This window comes from Myotis brandtii, unplaced genomic scaffold, assembly GCF_000412655.1.
Source record: "Myotis brandtii unplaced genomic scaffold, ASM41265v1 scaffold165, whole genome shotgun sequence".
In the NCBI taxonomy this organism is placed as follows: Eukaryota; Metazoa; Chordata; class Mammalia; order Chiroptera; family Vespertilionidae; genus Myotis; species Myotis brandtii.
The window spans coordinates 7,334,180-7,354,608 of NW_005356042.1; the positions used below are offsets into that span (position 1 = coordinate 7,334,180).

The 20,429-nt window shown below is 46.6% G+C and overlaps 1 protein-coding gene across 2 annotated transcripts in view; it reads right to left on the minus strand.

Annotated features, from left to right (window-relative positions):
• KIAA0513 (KIAA0513 ortholog) overlaps positions 1 to 20,429 on the minus strand; it is a 42,913-nt gene that overhangs the window by 21,317 nt on the left and 1,167 nt on the right. For both annotated transcript variants that reach the window (XM_005862545.2, XM_014536685.1), the window contains exon 2: positions 1,132 to 1,623. In XM_005862545.2, the coding sequence (XP_005862607.1) occupies positions 1,132 to 1,445 (314 nt within the window). In that variant the 5' untranslated portion in view covers positions 1,446 to 1,623. The remainder of the gene's footprint in view (positions 1 to 1,131; positions 1,624 to 20,429) is intronic.

Sequence of the window (20,429 nt, forward strand, 5' to 3'; positions counted from 1 at the left end):
GTGCAGGAGGCAGCTGATCAATGAGTCTCTCTCATTATTGATGTTTTCTATCTCTCTCTCTCTCTCTCTCTCTCTCTCTCTCTCTCTCTCTCCCCTCCTCTCTGAAATCAATAAAAATATATTATACTAGAGGGCCGGTGTACAAAATTCTTGCACTCAGGGGGGTCCCTCAGCCCAGCCTGCACCATCTCACAGTCTGGGAGCCCTCAGTCAGACATCCTTAGCACTGCAGCGGAGGCAGGAAAGGCTACTACCACTGCTGCTGTGCTCGCCAGCTGTGAGTCCAGCTTCTGGCTGAGTGGTGCTCCCCCTGTGGGAGCACACTGACCACCAGAGGGCAGCTCCTGCATTGAGCATCTGCCCCCTGGGAGTCAGTACCCATCATAGAGACCAGTCATTCCGCCATTCAGTCCATTTGCATATTAGCCTTTTATTATATAGGATATATAAAAAAGACAGTCTGAGTAGCAAGACTTCCAGCCCTGAATGTGCTTCTGTGAATGACGCAAGATCTCCAGTCAACACCTGCCACCCCTGAATTTGGGTTTGTTTGCCTCTCCTGGCCCTTGGTTGAGACAGTAATTGCATGAGGCGGAAGAGCTAGAACCTATCCACAGACTCCCTGCTTCTCCTGCATTCTAACTCTCACTCCCACTTCCTGTTGCTCCCCATGCCATGCTCCTTACCCATCCCTTCAAGAACCGTGAAAGGCCAGGAAGAGGTGCTAGGAAGAGTCCCCACCCAAGCAGCTGCTTAAGGCTCATCACAAGGAGCATGGCTCTGATACCCCCTTGCGTTATATTGCCCCTAAATTTAATGCCAGCTAATAATTGTGGCCCCCTAGCCAAGCATGACTCTGGCAGTTACTGGGAAAGCGAGCAGTTACTGGGAAAGCAAAACTAGTGTCCTGGGATTCAGCAATGGTGAGATGAGGGTGTTGGTGGAGTGGTCAAAGCAGTGGTGGGATCAAAGAAAGGGTGAAAATTCCCCACCTAGTTCTATCTGCAGCCGGGGTGGGGCTGTGAACGACTGGGGAGGCCTATCACTGGCTGGTGAGCGGCTGGGAGCCCTGGCCCAGGTGACGCTCTGCTCAGGGACAGAGCCTAGAGCGGAGAGGCCCCGGGGACTTACCCTCCAGAGAAGATCTTTTCCACGTAGCCACGCATGAACTCCCTGAGCTCCAGGGCCTCCTCGTCCTTGGCCGACTCTGTGCTCTGGTTGGAAGAGAAGGACTCGTTGGAGGAGGAGCGGCGGTACTGGTCCCAGGATGGGTGAGAGGGCGACTCGCCCATGTCGTTCTCGCTGTCTGCTGACTCCGTGGTCTCACTCTCCGACCCGCTGTCCCCATCCTGCAGCTTTGGTGGCAGTGCCTCCACAGGTGAGGAGGCGGATGGCTCTGTCTCAAAGTCAATCAGTGAGCCCACTGGGACCTCCGGGGCCTCCATGGCTCGGTGGGCTGCCGAGGAGGATGCCAGCTGGGTAGGTCGGAGGACTGGATTTCCAGAAGTGTCACTGGGAGCTGAAGACTCCAAGGGAGCCTGCCAAACACATGTGAGTTGCTTGGCAACTTCTGGCCACCAGGAATGAGTCCTCTGGGGCAGCTGACGTGGCCCTAAGGCATCTAGAATGGAAGCACACACACATGATCAGCAGGAGGGCAGCTCCTTGTGTAAGGGAAATTCAGCACTGAGAATCCAGACTTAAATGAATGAACTACGTTACCCAATTCCCTGTAAAGAGAAGAGACCCCAAAATTCCAGAATTTGGGACCTCTCTATACTACCGTCATTCTCCTCTTGTCTGCTTTACTGTTAAATACCTGGTGTGTACAGAGTAGGCACTCAATAAATATTTGTTGAATAAGTGAGTAAATAAATACCATCAGGATTTCTCCAAATAGACTTCAAGAGGGCTGTGTGTGCCGGACCTCTCTCCACTCCAGACTACCAGACTGAGGACAATGGATAAAGTCTGACCCAGGCTAGACACCTGCTGCCCACTGTCACTGGGATCAATAGCTGTGGAAGATGGGTGTTGTCAGGAGTCTCAGGAAAAGAGGTTTCTGCTAAGCACATGGGCCCCTCATCCCCGAGGCTCACATCTCTTCCTTTCTGAGCTCCTTTCCTAGCATTGTTCCACTCAAGACCCAGAACTTTCCCAGGCTTCAGATATATATCCCTTCTCATCATCCCACTCATACCCTCCAACAATTTGTTTTTTCTTTTTTATTGATTTCAGAGAGGAAGGGAGAGGGAGAGTTAGAAACATCAATGATGAGAATCTTTGATTGGCTGCCTCCTACATGCCCCACACTGGAAATCGAGCCCACAACGCAAGCATGTGCCCTGACCGGGAATCGAACCATTACCTCCCGGTTCATAGGTTGCTGCTCAATTACTGAGCCACGCTGGCTGTGCCCCTACGACAATTTCTAACATCACTGGCCATCTGGACCCAACCTCCCCTTTCCCCCTTCTCCCTGAACTACAGCCACCCTGGACAATGACATTTGCCTCTGGTGTCTGTCCTGTTACTCTTCCTCCTCTTCTATCTTCTTCCCTCTTGCCCACCCAGAATTCTATCCATCCCTGGAGGCTTGGCTTAGCTCAGCTCTTCTGATAAGCTTCCCTATTTAACCCTGTTGAGCCCTGGCATTTTACTTACACTCATTTATAATTCTGTCTGTTTGGCAGGAAGGTATTAGCCTTTTTGTTTATTCCACTAAAGTATAACCCCAGGAGGGTGGAGCAGGCCTTAGCCACTGTTGTAGCAACCTGAGTGCCCAGCACAGTCTTGACTAAATAAGTATTCATGTATGTTTGCTGCTGATGAAACAACCTGACCATGGACATGCTCTAAGGGTCCAGAGTGTTGGCGACACAGACTATGTAATAGCAGAGCTGGGGACAGAATCTCTGTTTGTAAACCAGGTCTCCTGACAGCCAGTTTGGGAGTCACCTGACAGTTCTGGGGCCCTCCCTTCCCAGTGATGAAGCGGGAAGAAGTCCTCTGGTTGCCAAAGCCCCTCCAGGCAAGAGCACATCCGGAGCCAGGGCCACATCCCTCTCCTCCCTTTTACCGACCCAAATGTCTGGAACAACACCTGGCAGACAGAGGCTACTGATCTTGGTGAACTAATGCATCTTCTGAGGGCAACAAAACTGTATTTACTGCCTGCTAAGAGCTTATCAATTATGGGTTTCTCCAAATACCCCAGCCCAGGGTATTTTTAAATGCCCTGAGTCAGAAAGATGGAATGGCTGGCTCCTTGTCATCAGAACGGCAACAGCACGCCCTCAGTAGAGTCCTACAAAGTTTGCCTTGGTCCAAAAAAGAGACCCATTAACCCCAGTGCAAAAGAACTTTTGGGGCAAGAAGAGCAACAGGGACGCTTAGGAGCTCAGATCAGAGGGCTGGCGATTCGGGCAACCTGGGCTCCCCTCTCCCCAGCCGTGTCACTGAGCCGAGGCCTCTGCTCTCTGGGCTGGGTCTCCCCATCTGAGACATGGAGGCCAGGTTAGCTCTCTAAGGTCCTGCTGGCAGTCGTGTTCTCAGAATCTCTGTACAACAGAAAGCCACACCTATTACACACCTACTATTAAGATGGAAAATCACACACTAGAAAAATGTTTGCAGTCGCTATGATAGGAAAACTGAGTCGATCAATTAATATTATAAATTAACTCAAATCCAACTAAAAAATCTCTATTCTGATAGATACTAAAAAAATCTATATTCCAATAGATATGCAAACTACTCAAACAGGTAAGACACACAAAAGGAAATGCCATTATTAAATGCTTAGACAATTCTTCAACCCATATTAAAACAAGTAGGTACCATCTGATATTATAAAATTAGCAAAAATTTATAACCCAAATGCTGATGAGGTTATGATAAAACTAAATTTTCTAACAACCCTGGTAATAGGGATACTTTAAAAAGCAATTTCTATAATTCTCATTTTTCTCTCCTCTGATCCAGAAATTTAAATGCTCAGAATTTATCCTAAGCAAATAATTCAAAACACTCAAAAATAGTTATGTGAAGAAAAATGCTCACTGCAACAATATTTCTAATCCTGATAAATTGAGGGTAAAATCTAAATATAGTAAAATGGCAAATAAATCTAACAATTTGATGTAATGGTAATTAGTAGATATACAATTAGAAAACAATTAGAACATCAGTGAATGTTCACTTTAAAGTAAACAAAATATTTTACGGTCAACAAATAATTATTAATCCTACTGCATGCCACCCTCTGTTCCGGGTTCCGAGAATCCTGAGTGAATTTTAATTTTACTATAATTACAATTATGTATACATATGGAAAAGACTGGAGAAGAATACAGAAGTGTATTACAGGGCTGACAGAGAGGTAATTTCCCCTTTTTATTTTGTTCTTTACCACAACAATGCAGTATGCAATAAATAAAAATCCACAGGGAAAAGGAAACAAGTATCTTGAAACATTTCAAGTGGTCAGAAGGGCTGTGCTATGTACCAGGGCAGAACCCCCACCACACAGGAGGTTCAAGATCAGACCCAATTATCATGGTTATTTCTGGTCCAGCCTGAGGCTCATGAGACGCTCTCCCAGCACAGGGTCTCAGCTAGAAAATCCTGAGAATGAGTCACCCTTTCCCAGGAGCCTCCTCTGTGGGCTCAGGAAGGAGGGGACGAAGAGGCCCCCAATGAGGGCCCAGGCCTGAGCTCCAGGCAGGCACTGGGCTTCAGCACTTGGGCCCCAGGGGCCTGCGCACTGTCATCTCACATGGCAGCCCCAGGCCCCTCAGCCCAGGTTGCATTTCTCTCTGGAGAGAAGGCCGGATGCCAACCCTGTTCACAGAACTAAGGGCAGTTGGTGCTCAAGGCCTTGGAAGCCATCCCACGATGCCAACCCTGTTCACAGAACTAAGGGCAGGGTGAGGGCAGTTGGTGCTCAAGGCCTTGGAAGCCATCCCACCCTCTTCCTCCAGGAAGGAAATGTGATTTCGGGCCTCTGTGCAGGACAAGGTGACGGGCACGCTGAGCACACCAGGGTCCCACAGCTCAAATGGATTGCCTGTGTTGGACCATCCAGAGAACACAGAGGAGGTGAGCCCAGTGGAACTGACCGCACTGTCCCTGCTCAGACCTACTGGGTGCTACCATGCAGGATCTCGGGCCCAGTGGTATCAGATCCAAAGAGCTCACCAAACAATGTTGAAATCTACTATGTGAAATCTTCCAATTCTGCAACCTTGGCAACTCATTTAAATTTACTTCAAAACATGTTGTTGGCCAAAGAAAACACATCTGTGGATCAAGCTCCAATCCATTTGCTTTGTTTTATACACACGGAGACTCTCAGACCCACAGTAGATCCAGACTCTGACACTCCAGGTTTTAAATTGTGGCAGAACCTCTGCAGTTTCAGCGTGTGGATATTAAAAATACTTTTCTACAGACTGGAAGCAGGACAAACCTTCCCACAATTGCACTTTTACAACTGATTTCCCAAATCTTATGGCAGAGACTTATGGCAAAGACTTATGGCAGAAGTCTCTACCAACCAAATTAGGCTAAAATTCCAAGTCAACCTATAACTTCCAATGGCCTTAACCATCTATTCCAGTGGTTCTCAACCTTGGCTGCACATTAGAATCACCAGGGAATCTTTTTCAAATCCTGATTTCTGGGCCTCATCCTCTGGAAATTCTGTTTCTTTGTTATGGGGTGGGGCCACAACATTAGTAACAAAGAAACAGAATTTCCGGAGGATGAGGCCCAGAAATCAGGATTTTAAAAAGATTCCCAGGTGATTCTAATGTGCAGCCAAGGTTGAGAACCACTGATCTATTCAGTCAACAAATACATATTTTTTAAAATATATATTTTATTGATTTTTCACAGAGAGGAAGGGAGAAGGATAGAGAGTTAGAAACATCGATGAGAGAGAAACATCAATCAGCTGCCTCCTGCACACCCCCAACTGGGGATGTGCCTGCAACCAAGGTACATGCCCTTGGCCGGAATCGAACCTGGGACCTTTCCGTCCACAGGCCGACGCTCTATCCACTGAGCCAAACTGGTTAGGGCAACAAATATTTATTGGGCAGCTGTAGGCATCAACTAATGTGCAAGGAGCTGGGAATACAGCTATGACCAAGGCCGTATGGAGCATTTGGTCGTGTGTGTGTGTGTGTGTGTGTGTGTGTGACAAGGCCGTATGGAGCATTTGGTCTTGTGTGTGTGTGTGTGTGTGTGTGTGTGTAAGACAGGGGGAGGGTAAGAGACACTTAATAAAAACCCAGATCAAGGTGATGATGTCCCTGAGAGTGCTGAGAGGTGGGGCTTCTTTGGACCAAGGGTCAGGGAGGTGCATATTTGAGCTAAGACAGAAGATCATCTGGGAAGACCTGAGGGCCTGCTGAGCAGAGAATAGTCTGGGCAGAGGGCACAGCCCTAAGTAGTGATGGGTTTGGAAAGTTCAGGGACTTGGAAGGCTGATGAGGTAGAGAGCAGCTGCTCTCAGAGAAGAGGTTGGCCAGCTGGGCTGGGATAGATGTGCAGGGAGGGCATGTCGGCATGGTGGGAGCCTGGAATGCAGTGCAAGGGCGCTGGGCAGCCATGGGAGGAACTGAACACAAGCAGCCGCCATGGAGGACAGGAGGAGAGCAAAGGGGCCAGTGGGCACATCTGGTGGGAGGTTTCCAGACCTCCTGTGGCCACCTCCTTCCGCCCAGCCTTTTCCCGCCACAGTGGGCCTGGCTGCAGAAGAAACTCGGAAGGAGATTGCCTTCTTGCGGCTGCTCAGCCACATCCCCGAGGGGCTTTGCTCAAATCTGATTTCCCCAACACCCCAGCAACCAGAGGTAGGACTTCCCCAGCAAGTTGGCCTTGAGCAATCAGATGAGGTTTCCTGGGGGACAATCCAGAACTTTCTGTAACTCTGCCCCTTGCCATTAACCTCAGGCAGCTCCCTCTCTTTTACTGTCCCCAAGAACTACCGGACATGCTGCTCCTCCCACAAAAGGACTGAAATACCTCACTGGACCAGCACACATAACACACATGGGCTCATCTTCATGTCCACCTAGCTTGTCTCCCATTTTACAACATCAGTAAAGCAAGGCTTGAGAGGTGAAGGAGGGGGCCCACTACACCCGGAAGTGACAGGGCACAGTAGCTAAACACAGGTCACCTGCAAAACCCATGCTCCTGACCACCACGCTGTCCTTGCAGCCACCTCCCTGGTGCTCCCCCGAGGAAACATTTCTAGCAGTGGAGCTGCCAAGTCAGAGGTTTGCACACCATGAAGGCTATGATGGCATTGCCAAATTACCTTCTCCAAAGTCTGCACTGTGCGAGATATACTTGGTGGGTTTTACATTTGTACCTTCATCTCAACCATAAGGCCAAAACACCGCCATACCCCGAATTCAGAACTCGGATCTGTTTGTTTCCCTCTCAGTTTAAGTGATGGGCACTGCACAAGAAGGCAGGTGCACTGTGCAGACAAGGGAACTGGGACCGTGAGGCCAGGGTCTTTGGGGAACCAGAACACTCCCTCCCCCCGCCAGCATTTGACTAAGGCGTCTGGTTTGATCACTTCACCTGATGACTGACCCACATAGAGAAAAACTAACCTCTTCTTCCTCAAGTGTCAGTCCACACAGTCAGACTGGAAAAAAACATTTAAATCTGCTTTGGTTTCTTATTTTGGAAAACATACATTTGAATTTCTGTTTGACCTAATCATTTGGAAGGTCGTAGAAGTCAGCACGTAGGGAGCTGTGCTAGCCCCTCCTGGCTCACCGGGGTAAGCTGAACAAGATGCCCTGTGGCAATGTGAGACAGCTGAAGAAAGAAATCGAGGTTGACATTATCAGAGCAGTTGATACTTCCAAGGCACAAACATGTAAACACGGTTCATTCTGGACCACTCCATCAAGCTGCTAGGGCAGTGTTGCGTTTTTACTCCCACTTTAGAGATAAGAAGTCTGGGGCTGGAGAGAGGTAGGGTCACCTGGCAGGTGGGTGGAGAGCAGCACTGCCTACTGGTCTGGACTAGAGGTCAAAGGTTCCTTGTAAGATGCTGCCTAAACTTCTGCTATATTTTGGCCTCTCTTCAACCACAACTTGAATGTCATCTGCTGGGGCCTCCTGTAGAGCAGTGAGCTAACCTCCCCATAGAAAACCTATCTTGCTTTGCCTACGTGTGGTGGAGGGCCAGTGAACATTATGAAGAGCTGCACACCCCTGCCCAATGTGGATCACTAGACTAAAAAACCCTCTATCCTGAGACCCCAGTTCACAAGACTGCAGCCCCGCCTGCACCCATGCCAAGGCTTTGTCTGCACAGAGAGGTGAGTGTCTTGGGTGGGAAGCAGAGTATTAATAACTCTCTCTCCACAGTCACCAGAGTCATGATAACACTGGGACTTAACCCTTGAAGGACCATTCACTCCATAGATGTGGGCATCGTACTTCATTGATGCAGCCTTCTTTGACTAATACAGCCACTGGTCAATTGAATGCCCTCTATGGCTTTTAGTAAATGTCTAAGGTGAGTATCTTGGGTGAGAAGCAGAGTATTAATAACTCTCTCTCCACAGTCACCAGAGTCATGATAACACTGGGACTTAACCCTTGAAGGACCATTCACTCCATAGATGTGGGCATCGTACTTCATTGATGCAGCCTTCTTTGACTAATACAGCCACTGGTCAATTGAATGCCCTCTATGGCTTTTAGTAAATGTCTTTCAGGAAACATGCCCAAAGAATCCCAGAAAAGTAAGTCTATTCTTCCTCTATGGTCGTGATCACAGGGTGTCCTGAAGAACCTGTGACGGAAGGGAAGGGCCAGTGTGACTGGCTAAGGAGGCTGATGAGCCCGAGCCCACCCAGGTACGGGGCCGGGGCTTGCCAGGAGCAGACTTGGGTCTGGTGGCATCTTCTTAGCTGGATGTCTTAGCTTTATGCTGCCCAGGACTAGAGGAGACAGCCTGGCCAACGGGGACACCCAATCCTCACCACAGGAGGCCCAGCCCAAGGAGCTGAGCGGGGAGGCTTTTCACCTAAAGTTGTGGTTCTCAAGCTGAAACGGGCACCCAGACACCTGAGCCAGTCACAGAGGTGCTGTGGGATTTTTGATTTTTGAGGAAAACATGATACTAACTTGACACTTGCTGGACACAAAGCAAACCATCAACTCGAGCAGTTTCACTTTAGATCACGCTACATCCCTTTAAATGATACCATACCTCTGTGGAGCTGGATTTTCAGCAGTTTCCCGTGATAAAGAGCAAGTACGACCCCCAAATAAGTGTGGGGCAGGAAAGGAGAGTGGCCATGTCCAATCTGATTCCAAGGATGAGAAGGTGGAATGTCCCATTAGTAAGTAACTATGGCTTTAAAGAATGAAATAGAAAGACTTTTTAAATGGTGTGGTAGGCTGAATAGTGGCCCTACAAAAGGACTTTGCAGATAGGATTAAGTTCAGAGCCCTGGGATGGGGGAATGAGATTATCTGGGTGGGCCCAACATAATAGCAAAGGTCCTTATGATAGGGAGGCAGGAGGGTCAGCATCAGAGAAGGAGAAGGGATGATGCTATGATGATGGTTTGGAAGGTGGAGGAAGGTGTACAAGCCAACGATGCAGGTAGCCTCTGGAAGCTGAAAAAGGCCAAGGAATGTGATTTTCCTCTAGGACCTCCCAAGGAACCAGCCCTGCCCATACCTTGATGTTAGCACAACAAGACTGCTTTTTTTTGGTCTTCTAATTTTTTAAAATTATTATTTTTTCTTTATTAAGGTATTACATATGTGTCCTTGTCCCACCACTGGTTATGCTTATATGCATGCATACGAGTCCTTTGGTTGATCTCTCCCCCTTCCCCAACCCTCCCCTGCCTTCCCTCTGAGGTTTGATGGTCTGATCAACGCTTCTCTGCTTTTGAATGTTTGCCCGCCAGAGCTATAAAATAGCAAACGTGTTGTTGTAAGCTACTAAGTATTTTTTTTGTGTGTGTGTTTTTAAGCAGCTAGAGAAAACTAATGCCAATAGCTAGTACATTGTTAGGACATAAATACTTATTAAGTTGCTCAACTATTAGGTATTTGTTTTAGCCTAAGGCTCCAGGAAAAAAAGGACTAAGACACGAAGATGCTGTGAAAGTTTGGGAACCTCTGGCCTAGAAAGAAGACCCGGGAGCCAGTGCCCAACAAATCCCTTCTCTGCCATTGAACTTCCAACCAGAATTTCACACTGCCCTGCTAAATGGATTCTCCCCAGAACTTGGTCAAGCCTGTGGAGATCACTTCGTTTTATTTCCCTTTATTAGAAACAAATCGTCAGAGAAAGGTTTGGAAATAGAAAAGAGGAATAAAAACCTCTTTTTAAAAAAATATGCTTTTATTGATTTCAGAGAGAGGAAGGGAGAGGGAGATAGAAACATCAATGATGAGAGAGAATCACTGATTGGCTGCCTCCTGCATGCCCCCTACTGGGGATTGAGCCCACAACCTGGGCATGTGCCCTGACTGAGAATTGAACCATGACCTCCTGGTTCATGGATCAATGCTCAACCACTGAGCCACACTGGCCAGGCAGAAGAAAAACCTCTTGATCCCACAACCCCATCTCCATTTCTGTGCGGTCCTTTCTAGTCTTTGTCAATAGGCAAACTTTTTAAATTTTTGTTACCATTTCAATGCCAAGAGAAATCTGAATTATTTCTTTGCACCTAGCCAGTGGCTATGTCTCTTGTGACATCTACAAACATGGAGGCACCCACTGAATAGAGTTCTCTGATCCCCTGAAGAATATTGTATTTCAAACTGACCTAACAGAGATCAACAATCAGTCTGGGTTTGGCTGCAGGAATTAGGATAGACAGCCCCCTGACTTAGATTTCTGGTCTTTGGGGCTGTCTTGAGATAACTGAACCTGATCAATTACTAGATTACGGTTATCTGCTTTTGTTCAGCTATTAAGTGACATAATAATGAACAGTTTCCAGGAAAATCATGCCTCACTGAAATAGCTGGAGGAGAGAGGAGGGAGAAGAAGAAAGAGAAGCCTTTCAACATGCTGTTCAATGCAATCACCCCGTAAGGAAAGTGCTGTGAACACAATGGATGAAATGTAAATTATTGAGGTTCCACAGAACGCCCCTCAGCTCCCCCGCGTACCGGGCTCTGCCCTGGTGGAGTCTGGGAATCAAGAGATATGGGAACAATTTCCATCCCCCTCTCACACCCCTTGCAACCGGCAGCACACAATTTGCCTCACAGCAGTGGCAGAGGCTCCTCCTGCAGCTCCACCACACTCACCGCTCCCCCAGGTGCCCCAATCCCTGCAGCCACTAGTCAAAGAAGGACCCCAGTTGGCTGGCCTGGGCGGGCTTTGGTGAGGACACCCAGGAGCCCCACAGCACAGCCTGGCTCTCCAGCGCCCCAGCCAGACCGCAGCGCTAGCCCAGGCTCTTTAAAAAAAACGTGCTTCCTGTTGCTCAGAACCTCACACTCTGAGACCACAAGGTCTGCCTCTGCCAGGGGCTGCACCGCTCACCCTAATACAGCTCCTGACAAACAAGTCCACTCATCATTTCCTGGCTGGCTGATAACTGGCATTGCCTAGAACCAAGAAGAGACTTTTGGGCATTTGGGGCTCTGAGGCAACAGTCATTCTAGTGAATGAATACATGTCAGTAAAAAGAAATGTCACAATGTCTTTTTAGATGTCAGTGTGTTCGAGCAGCTGTTCAGACATGGGTTTATATCCATTTGACATGGATCTAGGGCTACTTACAGGCCAGTGGAATCCAAGAAACCCATGACTGCAGCTGGGCAATGAATGCAGTGGTGTTTCCTGGCAGCCAAAGCAAAAATAGGAAGCATACTAGGTCATAAAATTCTTTTCATTCTGACAAATTCACCTGCAGAGTAATTTTTTCCAGACACTGAATTTAAAAATGAATTTGTCAAGGGGGCCCTCAAATGAAAAGACACTAATTATTATAATGAAAGTCTCTAACAAGGTTCTTGAAGAGATATAGAGATGCTTTAACTTACATTTTTTAATTGACTCCCCCATAATCTGAGGGCATTCATTAAATGAGTTTGGTATAAGTATTTGTCTGGCTGGAGCATGCTACTAGGTGAAGATGAGAAGCCCCTGGTGATACAGGGATGCAGCGTCACACACCAGGAGACGTCACAGTTAACATGCCCATGAGGGTCCTCTCCCTCAAACAGCAGATGTCCCAAAGGGCTTTTGGCGAGCACTGGATCACAGACTGTTCCTGGCTGATTTCTCTGAATAGCACCTGAAGTGCCAACATTCTAATTTGATAATCAAAACAGAATCCCTGTAGTGAAGTTCCCAGCGGGAGAGGATTGTCCTTCTGCTGTGAACCTTGAAGAGGCTGACTTATTCCCTGGGATACAACAGCAGCAGCATCTTAGGCAGCTTCAGGGGCTTCTCTTGTGGAGAGTTTAGGCCCATTGAACAACAGACAATGGCAACTCCACCGTGCTCCTCCACCCCCGTGTGCAGGCACACCTGGGCCCCACACAGGATGGCCTGCTCACTGGCAGCTGGCTGGAAAGAGGTAACCCTACACTGGGAGCATGTCTGAACCGGCAACCGACAGGAGAATTCTACTCCTGAGTGTCAGGGATAGTCTCTAGTGGGCTGCACCTCTTCATGGCCCAGAACAGTGCCAAGCACAAGAGTTGCTCAGTGAATATCTATTGTTGAAAACTCACAGGTTAGGGTTCAAAGGTGATCTCCATGGCCACAGGCTGCTTCCTCCACCTCTGCATTAGTTTGCAAAGTCAGCTGGCCCGCCTCGGCCTAATCATCACCACACACTTCCTCCCACTGCCCTTGGTGCTCAGAGAAGGGAGAAAGCAGCTTAAGAAAAACTGCACTGCCAATGTATTTATAACCCAAAGGAGGAAAGGCTATAGGGCAGGGGTGGGCAAACTTTTTGACTCGAGGGCCACAATGGGTTCTTAAACTGGACCGGAGGGCCGGAACAAAAGCATGGATGGAGTGTTTGTGTGAACTAATATAAATTCAAAGTAAACACCATTACATAAAAGGGTAAATGGGCCGGATCTGGACCGCGGGCCGTAGTTTGCCCACGGCTGCTATAGGGTCACTACTGATCTTTCAGTCAATAAAGTTTCTAAGCCCTGCCCCTAAGCCATTCTGCTAGGCTTCATGAGAGACCACCACACACTCCTTGGCCTCAGTGACTGCAAATATAACCCACAAGGCAAAACTCATTCAGCAGTTCCACTGTTCTCTGCATAGGTGCTATGTGCAAAGTGCAAAGCACTATACAAAGAAGAATAACGTATGAACTCAATCTTTAAAAAGCACACATCTAATAGGGAAAATAAGACAAAAGTATGAATATAAATTGTGCTTCCGGACACAAATGCCTGCAAAATAGGCACAAGGTTGGAGTAGAGGGCAGCTCGGAAGATGCAAGACCACACCCAAAGGCAAGGAGATTGTCAGGGAAGATGCCTGAGCTACATCTCTCTGAAGTCAAGGTCAATTCCTGCTAAGTAGAGATGGGAAGGAAGGCATCTATAGAGAGCAATTGATGTTAACGAAGTCCTGACTTTCCCATGGGGTGGGCTATGAACCTCTCTTTGGTTTGTGGAATGTAATGAGTTACCACTGCAGCGGGCCTTGGGAGAAACTTAATTACCCTCTTGTCTTAAATCTGAAGCAGAGACTACTTCCAAAGCAAAAGCTTTCTGATGGCAACGTGTCAGGAAGTGGCCTCCCAGTGAGTCCCTGACCAAAAGGAACACAGGTGGGAGGCTTCTTGGGGAGCGGAGGGCCTGCGGCCGTTCGGGACCCATGTTCAGGACCTTTGTGGCATCCATCGCAACACAACCCCCAGCTCCCTGGGTTCAAGGTGCCTGCTGGGACACACCTGCATGGGGACAGGTGAACCTGATTGGCTGTAGCTCCCAGGAGTCCAGGCTAGACACGGACTTGGGGATCATGAACCAGAGCACATGCGAAGCACAGAACCCCTTAGAGAGCTAAGCTGCACGGCTGATAGTGAGAGGTACCAGCAGGTGTGGGAAAAACAGAGGAGCTGCTCTCAGGAGAGTAAGCACAGGTTGCCTCGAATCCCTGCCCAAGGCACCAGGTTGCAGGTTTGAATTGGGGCTGAGTCCACACAGGTCAAGGAGAGTGGATTGAGCACATGACTGCCACAGTCATGAATTACGACTCACAGCCTTTTCAGCATAAGTCTCTGAATCATGATTTCTCATCTCTGAGGAAGCAAAGGTAACAGGTGGGGAAAGTGAGAGAGGGCAGATGTAAACCTCATTTCAAAGAGGAAGACTGCAGATTCTGTGAAACAGATTTAGGGAGATAGCCATGTCAGGGAATACCTAGAAAGAGGTTGCTAACAGGATGGCTCTATGGGCACCACAGAAGGGAAGTGGGTGAGGACTGAGGTCAAACCCTAATGTCACACTGTGCTCTGGTGCCATGTTTGTGTTTCTTACAGATGCGTGGATGGAGGGGCACTGTGGGAGGAGCACCCTGGGTGTTAGCACGCTACTTGACAAATGCATGACAACTTTGAGGACAAGAAAGAAAATGTGGCCTGAATGTTATGTAATTAGGTGGATTTATAAATACTGGATTTCATTATCCTGAAGTATACTTCTGGGTTTTTGGTTGTGCATTTTCAGATCTCTGAAATAGATGTGCCTTAGCACTGCTCCCTGCCAGGCTCATCATGATCCAGTTGTCATTGCCTGGAGGCCAGGCTGGACCCTGTTTTCTCTTTTTAGGCAATTAAAAAATAAAATTAAAAATACATAAATCATAACTATATCACTCAATGAATTCTCTCAAAGTGAATATTCCATGTAACCCTCACCCACCTCAGGGAGCAGAACATGCCCCTCCCCTTGGGCCCCTCCCTGGCACTCCCCTACTCCCCAAAGGAAAATGCAGGGAGCACTCTGTAAGGAGCATATTGATGGCAAAGATGATGGACTTCGATGCTCTGAGACAACTTCCGAAGAATGGGCCTCTCTGAATGGAAGTTTTAGAAGTGCTTTAACCAATTTATTTTGCTAATACTTTCCTCTTTGTTATGAACAAGAGTGATACTTGATAATAATCTATGTCTACGTGATTCTAAAGGTGTTCTTTCAATACAGAATAAACATTCTTAAGTGAAAATAAAGCATTGTGGGATAGTTTAAATGGAAATATTTAATCTTTCTTCATAATGCATAAAATAAAATGGTGACTCTTACAACTGATGATGTCTTAAGTTCAATGAAATATGATGGTCAAGCCGCCTCACCCACAGTCAACGTGGAAAGATGTCTCTATCGCTAATGGGCAAAGGACTCCAGTCCAGGCTCTATCCCACAGCCTCATTAATTACTCAGATTTAAATGCAGTTAACATGTTAATGGAGAACGTGGAGGACATAAAGCTAGAGGGATAGAAAATGTGGTATATATGTACAAAGAAATATTATTCAACCACAAAAGAGAATAAAATCCTACCATTTGTGATATGGATAAAAACTTAAGGGGATTATGCTAAATGAAGTCAGACAGAGAAAGACATATACTGTATGACCTCACTTATATTTAGAATCTTAAAAACAAAACCTCATAGAAACAGATATCACATTTGTGGTTGCCAGAGGAAAGTGGTGGGGAAAATGGGTAAAAGGTACAAACTCCCAGCTATAAGATAATAAGTTCTGGGGGTACAATGTACAACTTGTGACTATGGTTAACATTACTATATTATATATATTTGAGTTACTAAAAGAGTAGATCTTAAAAGTTGTCATTACAAGAAAAAAAAAAGAAACTGTGAGCTAATGGGTGTTAACTTAATCTGGTGACTATTTTGAAAAAAAAGAAACTGTGAGCTAATGGGTGTTAACTTAATCTGGTGACTATTTTGTAATATGTACATATATCAAATCATTATGTGGTACACCTTAATGTACACAATGTTATTTGTCAATATTTCATAAAACAGAAAATAAATAAGAGACGCCTCTTGATAGGAAATTTGTTCATTCCTGGGAGTTTGCTAAGGGCCTTCCATGAGCTGGGCATACTATGGGAACAAAGAGGTGATGACAACATTGTTTCTGCCCTTAAATAACACATAAATTATTAGTGAGGGTGTCTGACAGTTTGACGCAAAGTTACACAAGTCCAGAGGCAGCTCACTGGCTGACTGTACGTGCACTTAGTCAACGTGTTTGACGCTAACAGCAAAAAACTCTAAACTGACCTCCAGGTCCATTGACAAAAGTATCTGCTCCAGGACAGGAGTGATGGTTTCACTCAATTCTGCTCACCTGTCAGGCTGCTCCTAGAACATCCTGGCCAACTCACACTTTGAAAGGAATGACCAGCCTCTTTTACAGTGAGTAAACACACCTAAGAACCCATATGCATTGTTCTCCTCAACTATTAAGTCCAAAGCAACCCATGAGGATAATAATAAACTTGCAAAAGCATTTTAATTTAATTTTGAAGGTATAACAAGAATATTTTTGGATATCAAAGAATTCAGAAAGTTTATATCTTGCACACCATCTTTAAAAGAATTACTGAAGGATATATTTTAGCAATCCAGGGTGAGTATAAACACATACAACATGTATTTTCCTCCCATAGCAAAAATCAACAAGGAAAACTGGAAAATAAAATGCCACATATTTATCCAAGAAGATGGACAGCTAACAGTTATACTTGGGGATGAGAGACAAGGAAGATTACAGACATCACCTAGATGTTGGTAAAGTTAAAGAGTGTATTCAAATTTTTAATGCTAATCCTAACTTGAGAGGGAGGGAATCTTTCAATATAACCATAGACAGGAAAAAGGGGTGGGGAGTATTAGAAAATAAATTTTAAAAAAGGATGGCAGGACAAAGGCATTTTAATTCAATAAATGCTTGTAAGAATTTTTTTTTAAAAAAGGGAAAGGAAAAAGGAGAGATCTATTGAGATTCTGGAGAGCATGCTAAATAAATCCTATATAATAAAGAGCTAATATGCCAATGGTTGTGACGCCCTCACACCGTAATGACTAATCAGCAGAAGGCTGCGTGTGTGGCAGGCGTGCGCAACGAGGCACACGTGGCGAGGTGTGCGCAGGTGGGCGGGGACTTGACGCTGCGTCCCCCCCCAGGTGGGACTTGAGGGGGTGGGGCTGGCTGGGTCTGGGTTTCGCCCAATGGCAGTCGGACATCTCCCGAGGGGTCCCAGATTGCGACCCCCCCCACAAATTTTGTGCACCAGGCCTCTAGTAAGTAAATAAATAAATAGAACAAAAGCCTTCCCAATAATGGTGTCACATGAGCAATGGTGAAAAAGTCGAGGACATTTAACATGGAGAAAGTAACTTGGGAGACAAGATAGTGGTCTTCAAATTTCTGAGGGTGACGGAGAGATCAGATTGTTGTAGTGGCTGCAGAGGCAGGATGAGCCTAACAGGGGAGCCCCAGCACAGCAGCATCTCCAGTCACTAGAGCAGTCCCTCCAGAGTCCTCTTTTTAGGGAAGCCAGAATCGGAAGGTGGACATCTGCTGTTAGCAGGTTTGCAGCGGGAAAGGCTGCTAAACCTCTCGGGCTTTGTGCCATGTTCACGCTGAGATAACATCTTAGGATGCTCAGCGCAGGCTTCCCTCCAATGCAGCTGTCCTAATGGCTGCATCCGACAATGACTCCTATTTTATGACCTCCAGGAAAAAGGAAACATCTAAAATGTTCACTGTGCACAGGAAAGAGATAATGGACCATCTGCTGGTTCCCCAACACAGTGACTTCCTAACAAAACCGTGGCTTCACTGGGTCAGTGAGAGCTGGGACAGACCGTGGGAGAGACAATCTCCCTGCCTCACGGAGCATGCACTCTGGAGATCCTGCCTCCCTTGGTTCAGCAACAGTGCAGTAGGCTCCACAGCACACCCCACTCACCACGTTGCCAAAACCCAGAAGGGTCCAGGAGTTCAACTAGTCCCCAGTGGACTAGGGAGGAAGGAAAAAGGATATCTGATTATAAACCAATGGCTCCTCCACAATCTGAGCCACTAAGATTTCTCAGTTTTTCAAAATCATCCTAAGTCCCCACTGAAGTCACCTTATCCAGGCAGTTGGGCATACATTTTACATTTTACTAATATTTAGTTCACCCTAGGAAGTTCCTCAGCGAATTTGTGGGCCCTCTAGTTTAAAGCAACAAGGAGGGATTTGGTGACGGTGGTTTTCCATTAACTTTTGCTATTAACTTACTGAGTTGGTTCCACTATAACCAAATGTTAGAATTTACTGCAAGGCATCCTCCCCACCCGCTTAGTGAGCAGCTGTACCTCTTTAATAAAAGAAGGACACAGCTGACAATTCGGGGACAGCTGGATTCAATTTGGATATAGACCCACTTGGACTTCCATCCTTTTGGGTAATTTGGCAAAATAACTGCATATTGCCCCAAACCCTGGTATGGAAAGAGCTGCATTCAATTATTGGATTGGGATAGGTTCTCTGAATAATCTGTGACTTGGTCCTTCACCAAAGAAGGGAGGTCAGGGATGGGCTGAGCAAACAAACGTCTGATCTTTTCCAGCTTGGTGCTTTGCTCCCGTTGGCCCAGTGAAGGGCCAAAGCAAAGAGCAATGTGCACCAGACATCTGTGTCTGTGGGAGGAAAGGCTCCGGCCACATCCTCCTGGACACAGGGATCCCGGGCAGGCTGCAGCACGCCCTCTGGTTAAAACTGCCAGTGTTTTTCACAGTTCAGCTATAACACCGTCATCTCTGGCTGCTGGTCAAGGTGATCTGCAGTCTGGAGCTGATCAAGGCTGCCCATGCAGCTCTCCACTGGCCATGCACAGAAGGGGCGCTGCCACTATTCAAAAGCAACCTTGCATAAGCATTTGGTAGTTGGCTTCTTCAAGACAGAACTTCTGCTTTAATCAGGCTAGTTTCACCTCCATCCATCTCTCTCTCTCTCCCGACCGCCCCCTCCCCCAGACTTTGCTAATGCTTTCTTCATTTCTCTATACACACTACCCACATCCTTCTGGCTAAATCTCTTGGCACATCCTAAACCTGCTCTTCAACATGGAGAAATCTGAAAATTGTTACTGTGTTACGCTGGTGTTTTCTATAGGTCATCTATGGTCTTTTGAAATCCTCCCTAATGTTGAAACATGTTTAACAATATTTTAAAGGATATCTATTTAACCTACCCTAAAGAAATAACCCAAAATGTGATCCAAAAAACCTATATGCAGCATTATTTATAACATTAAAATTTAAAAGTAATCTAAATGGTCAAAAAGAAAATTATGTAAATTCTGTTACACTAATTATGACACTCTCTGAAATATTAGAGATCAATAATGAGAACATGGCATCATAAAAATGCTTATGTTAAATGGAAAATGAAGAAACCAAGAGGTAAAATTATACTCTCCGAGGTAACAACAATCCTATATAATAAAAGGGTAATATGCAAATTGACCCTAACTGTGATGACCAGGAGCGACTGGTCGCTATGATGCGCACTGACCACCAGGGGCAGACACTCAACGCAGGAGTTGACCCCTGGTAGTCAGTGCTCTTCCACAGGGGGAGCGCCATTCAGCCAGAAGCCAGCTCATGGCTGGCCAGTGCAGCAGTGGTGGCAGGAGCCTCTACCACCTCTGTGGCACCACTAAGGATGTCCAACTAATGGCTTAGGCCTGCTCCCCCCGGACATTTGTTAAATTAGAAGTCAGGCCTAAGCCGTTAGTCGGACATCCTCCGAGGGCTCCTGGGCTGCCAGAGGGATATCTGACTGCCAGTTTAGGCCAGATCCCCCAGGGAGCAGGTCTAAGCTGGCAGGTGAACATCCCCAGAAGGGCTTCTGGACTGTGAGAGGGTGCAGGCCGGGCTGAGGGACCCCCCCCCACGCCCCCCCCCCACGGCCCCTCTAGTGTAAAAATAATATAGGACAATACCACAGCTATCCTGTGTGTCCTACACTATCGCTATAAGGAACAAATGGGCTAATAAAGCAAAAAAAAAAAAAAGTCAAATGGCTAAAATGCTATCCAAATTCTAAATGGTATTAATATTACTAGTAGGCATTTGAAGACTGTTTAGTACATGAATCAACAGAGCAATAGAAACTTTCAAGATCACATCTGTTTCAGATGCCCTGGAGAAAGTGGCCATTTCAAAAGTTCTGCTTTACAAGTTTTAAAAAAATGTTTTTAATGATTGGAGAGAGAGAGAGAGAGAGAGAGAGAGAGAGAAACATCAATTGGTTGCCTCCCACGATCAATCCAATTGGGGTCCAAACCCACAACCTGGGCATGTGCCCTGAGTAGGAATCAAACCATCAAACCAGCAAGC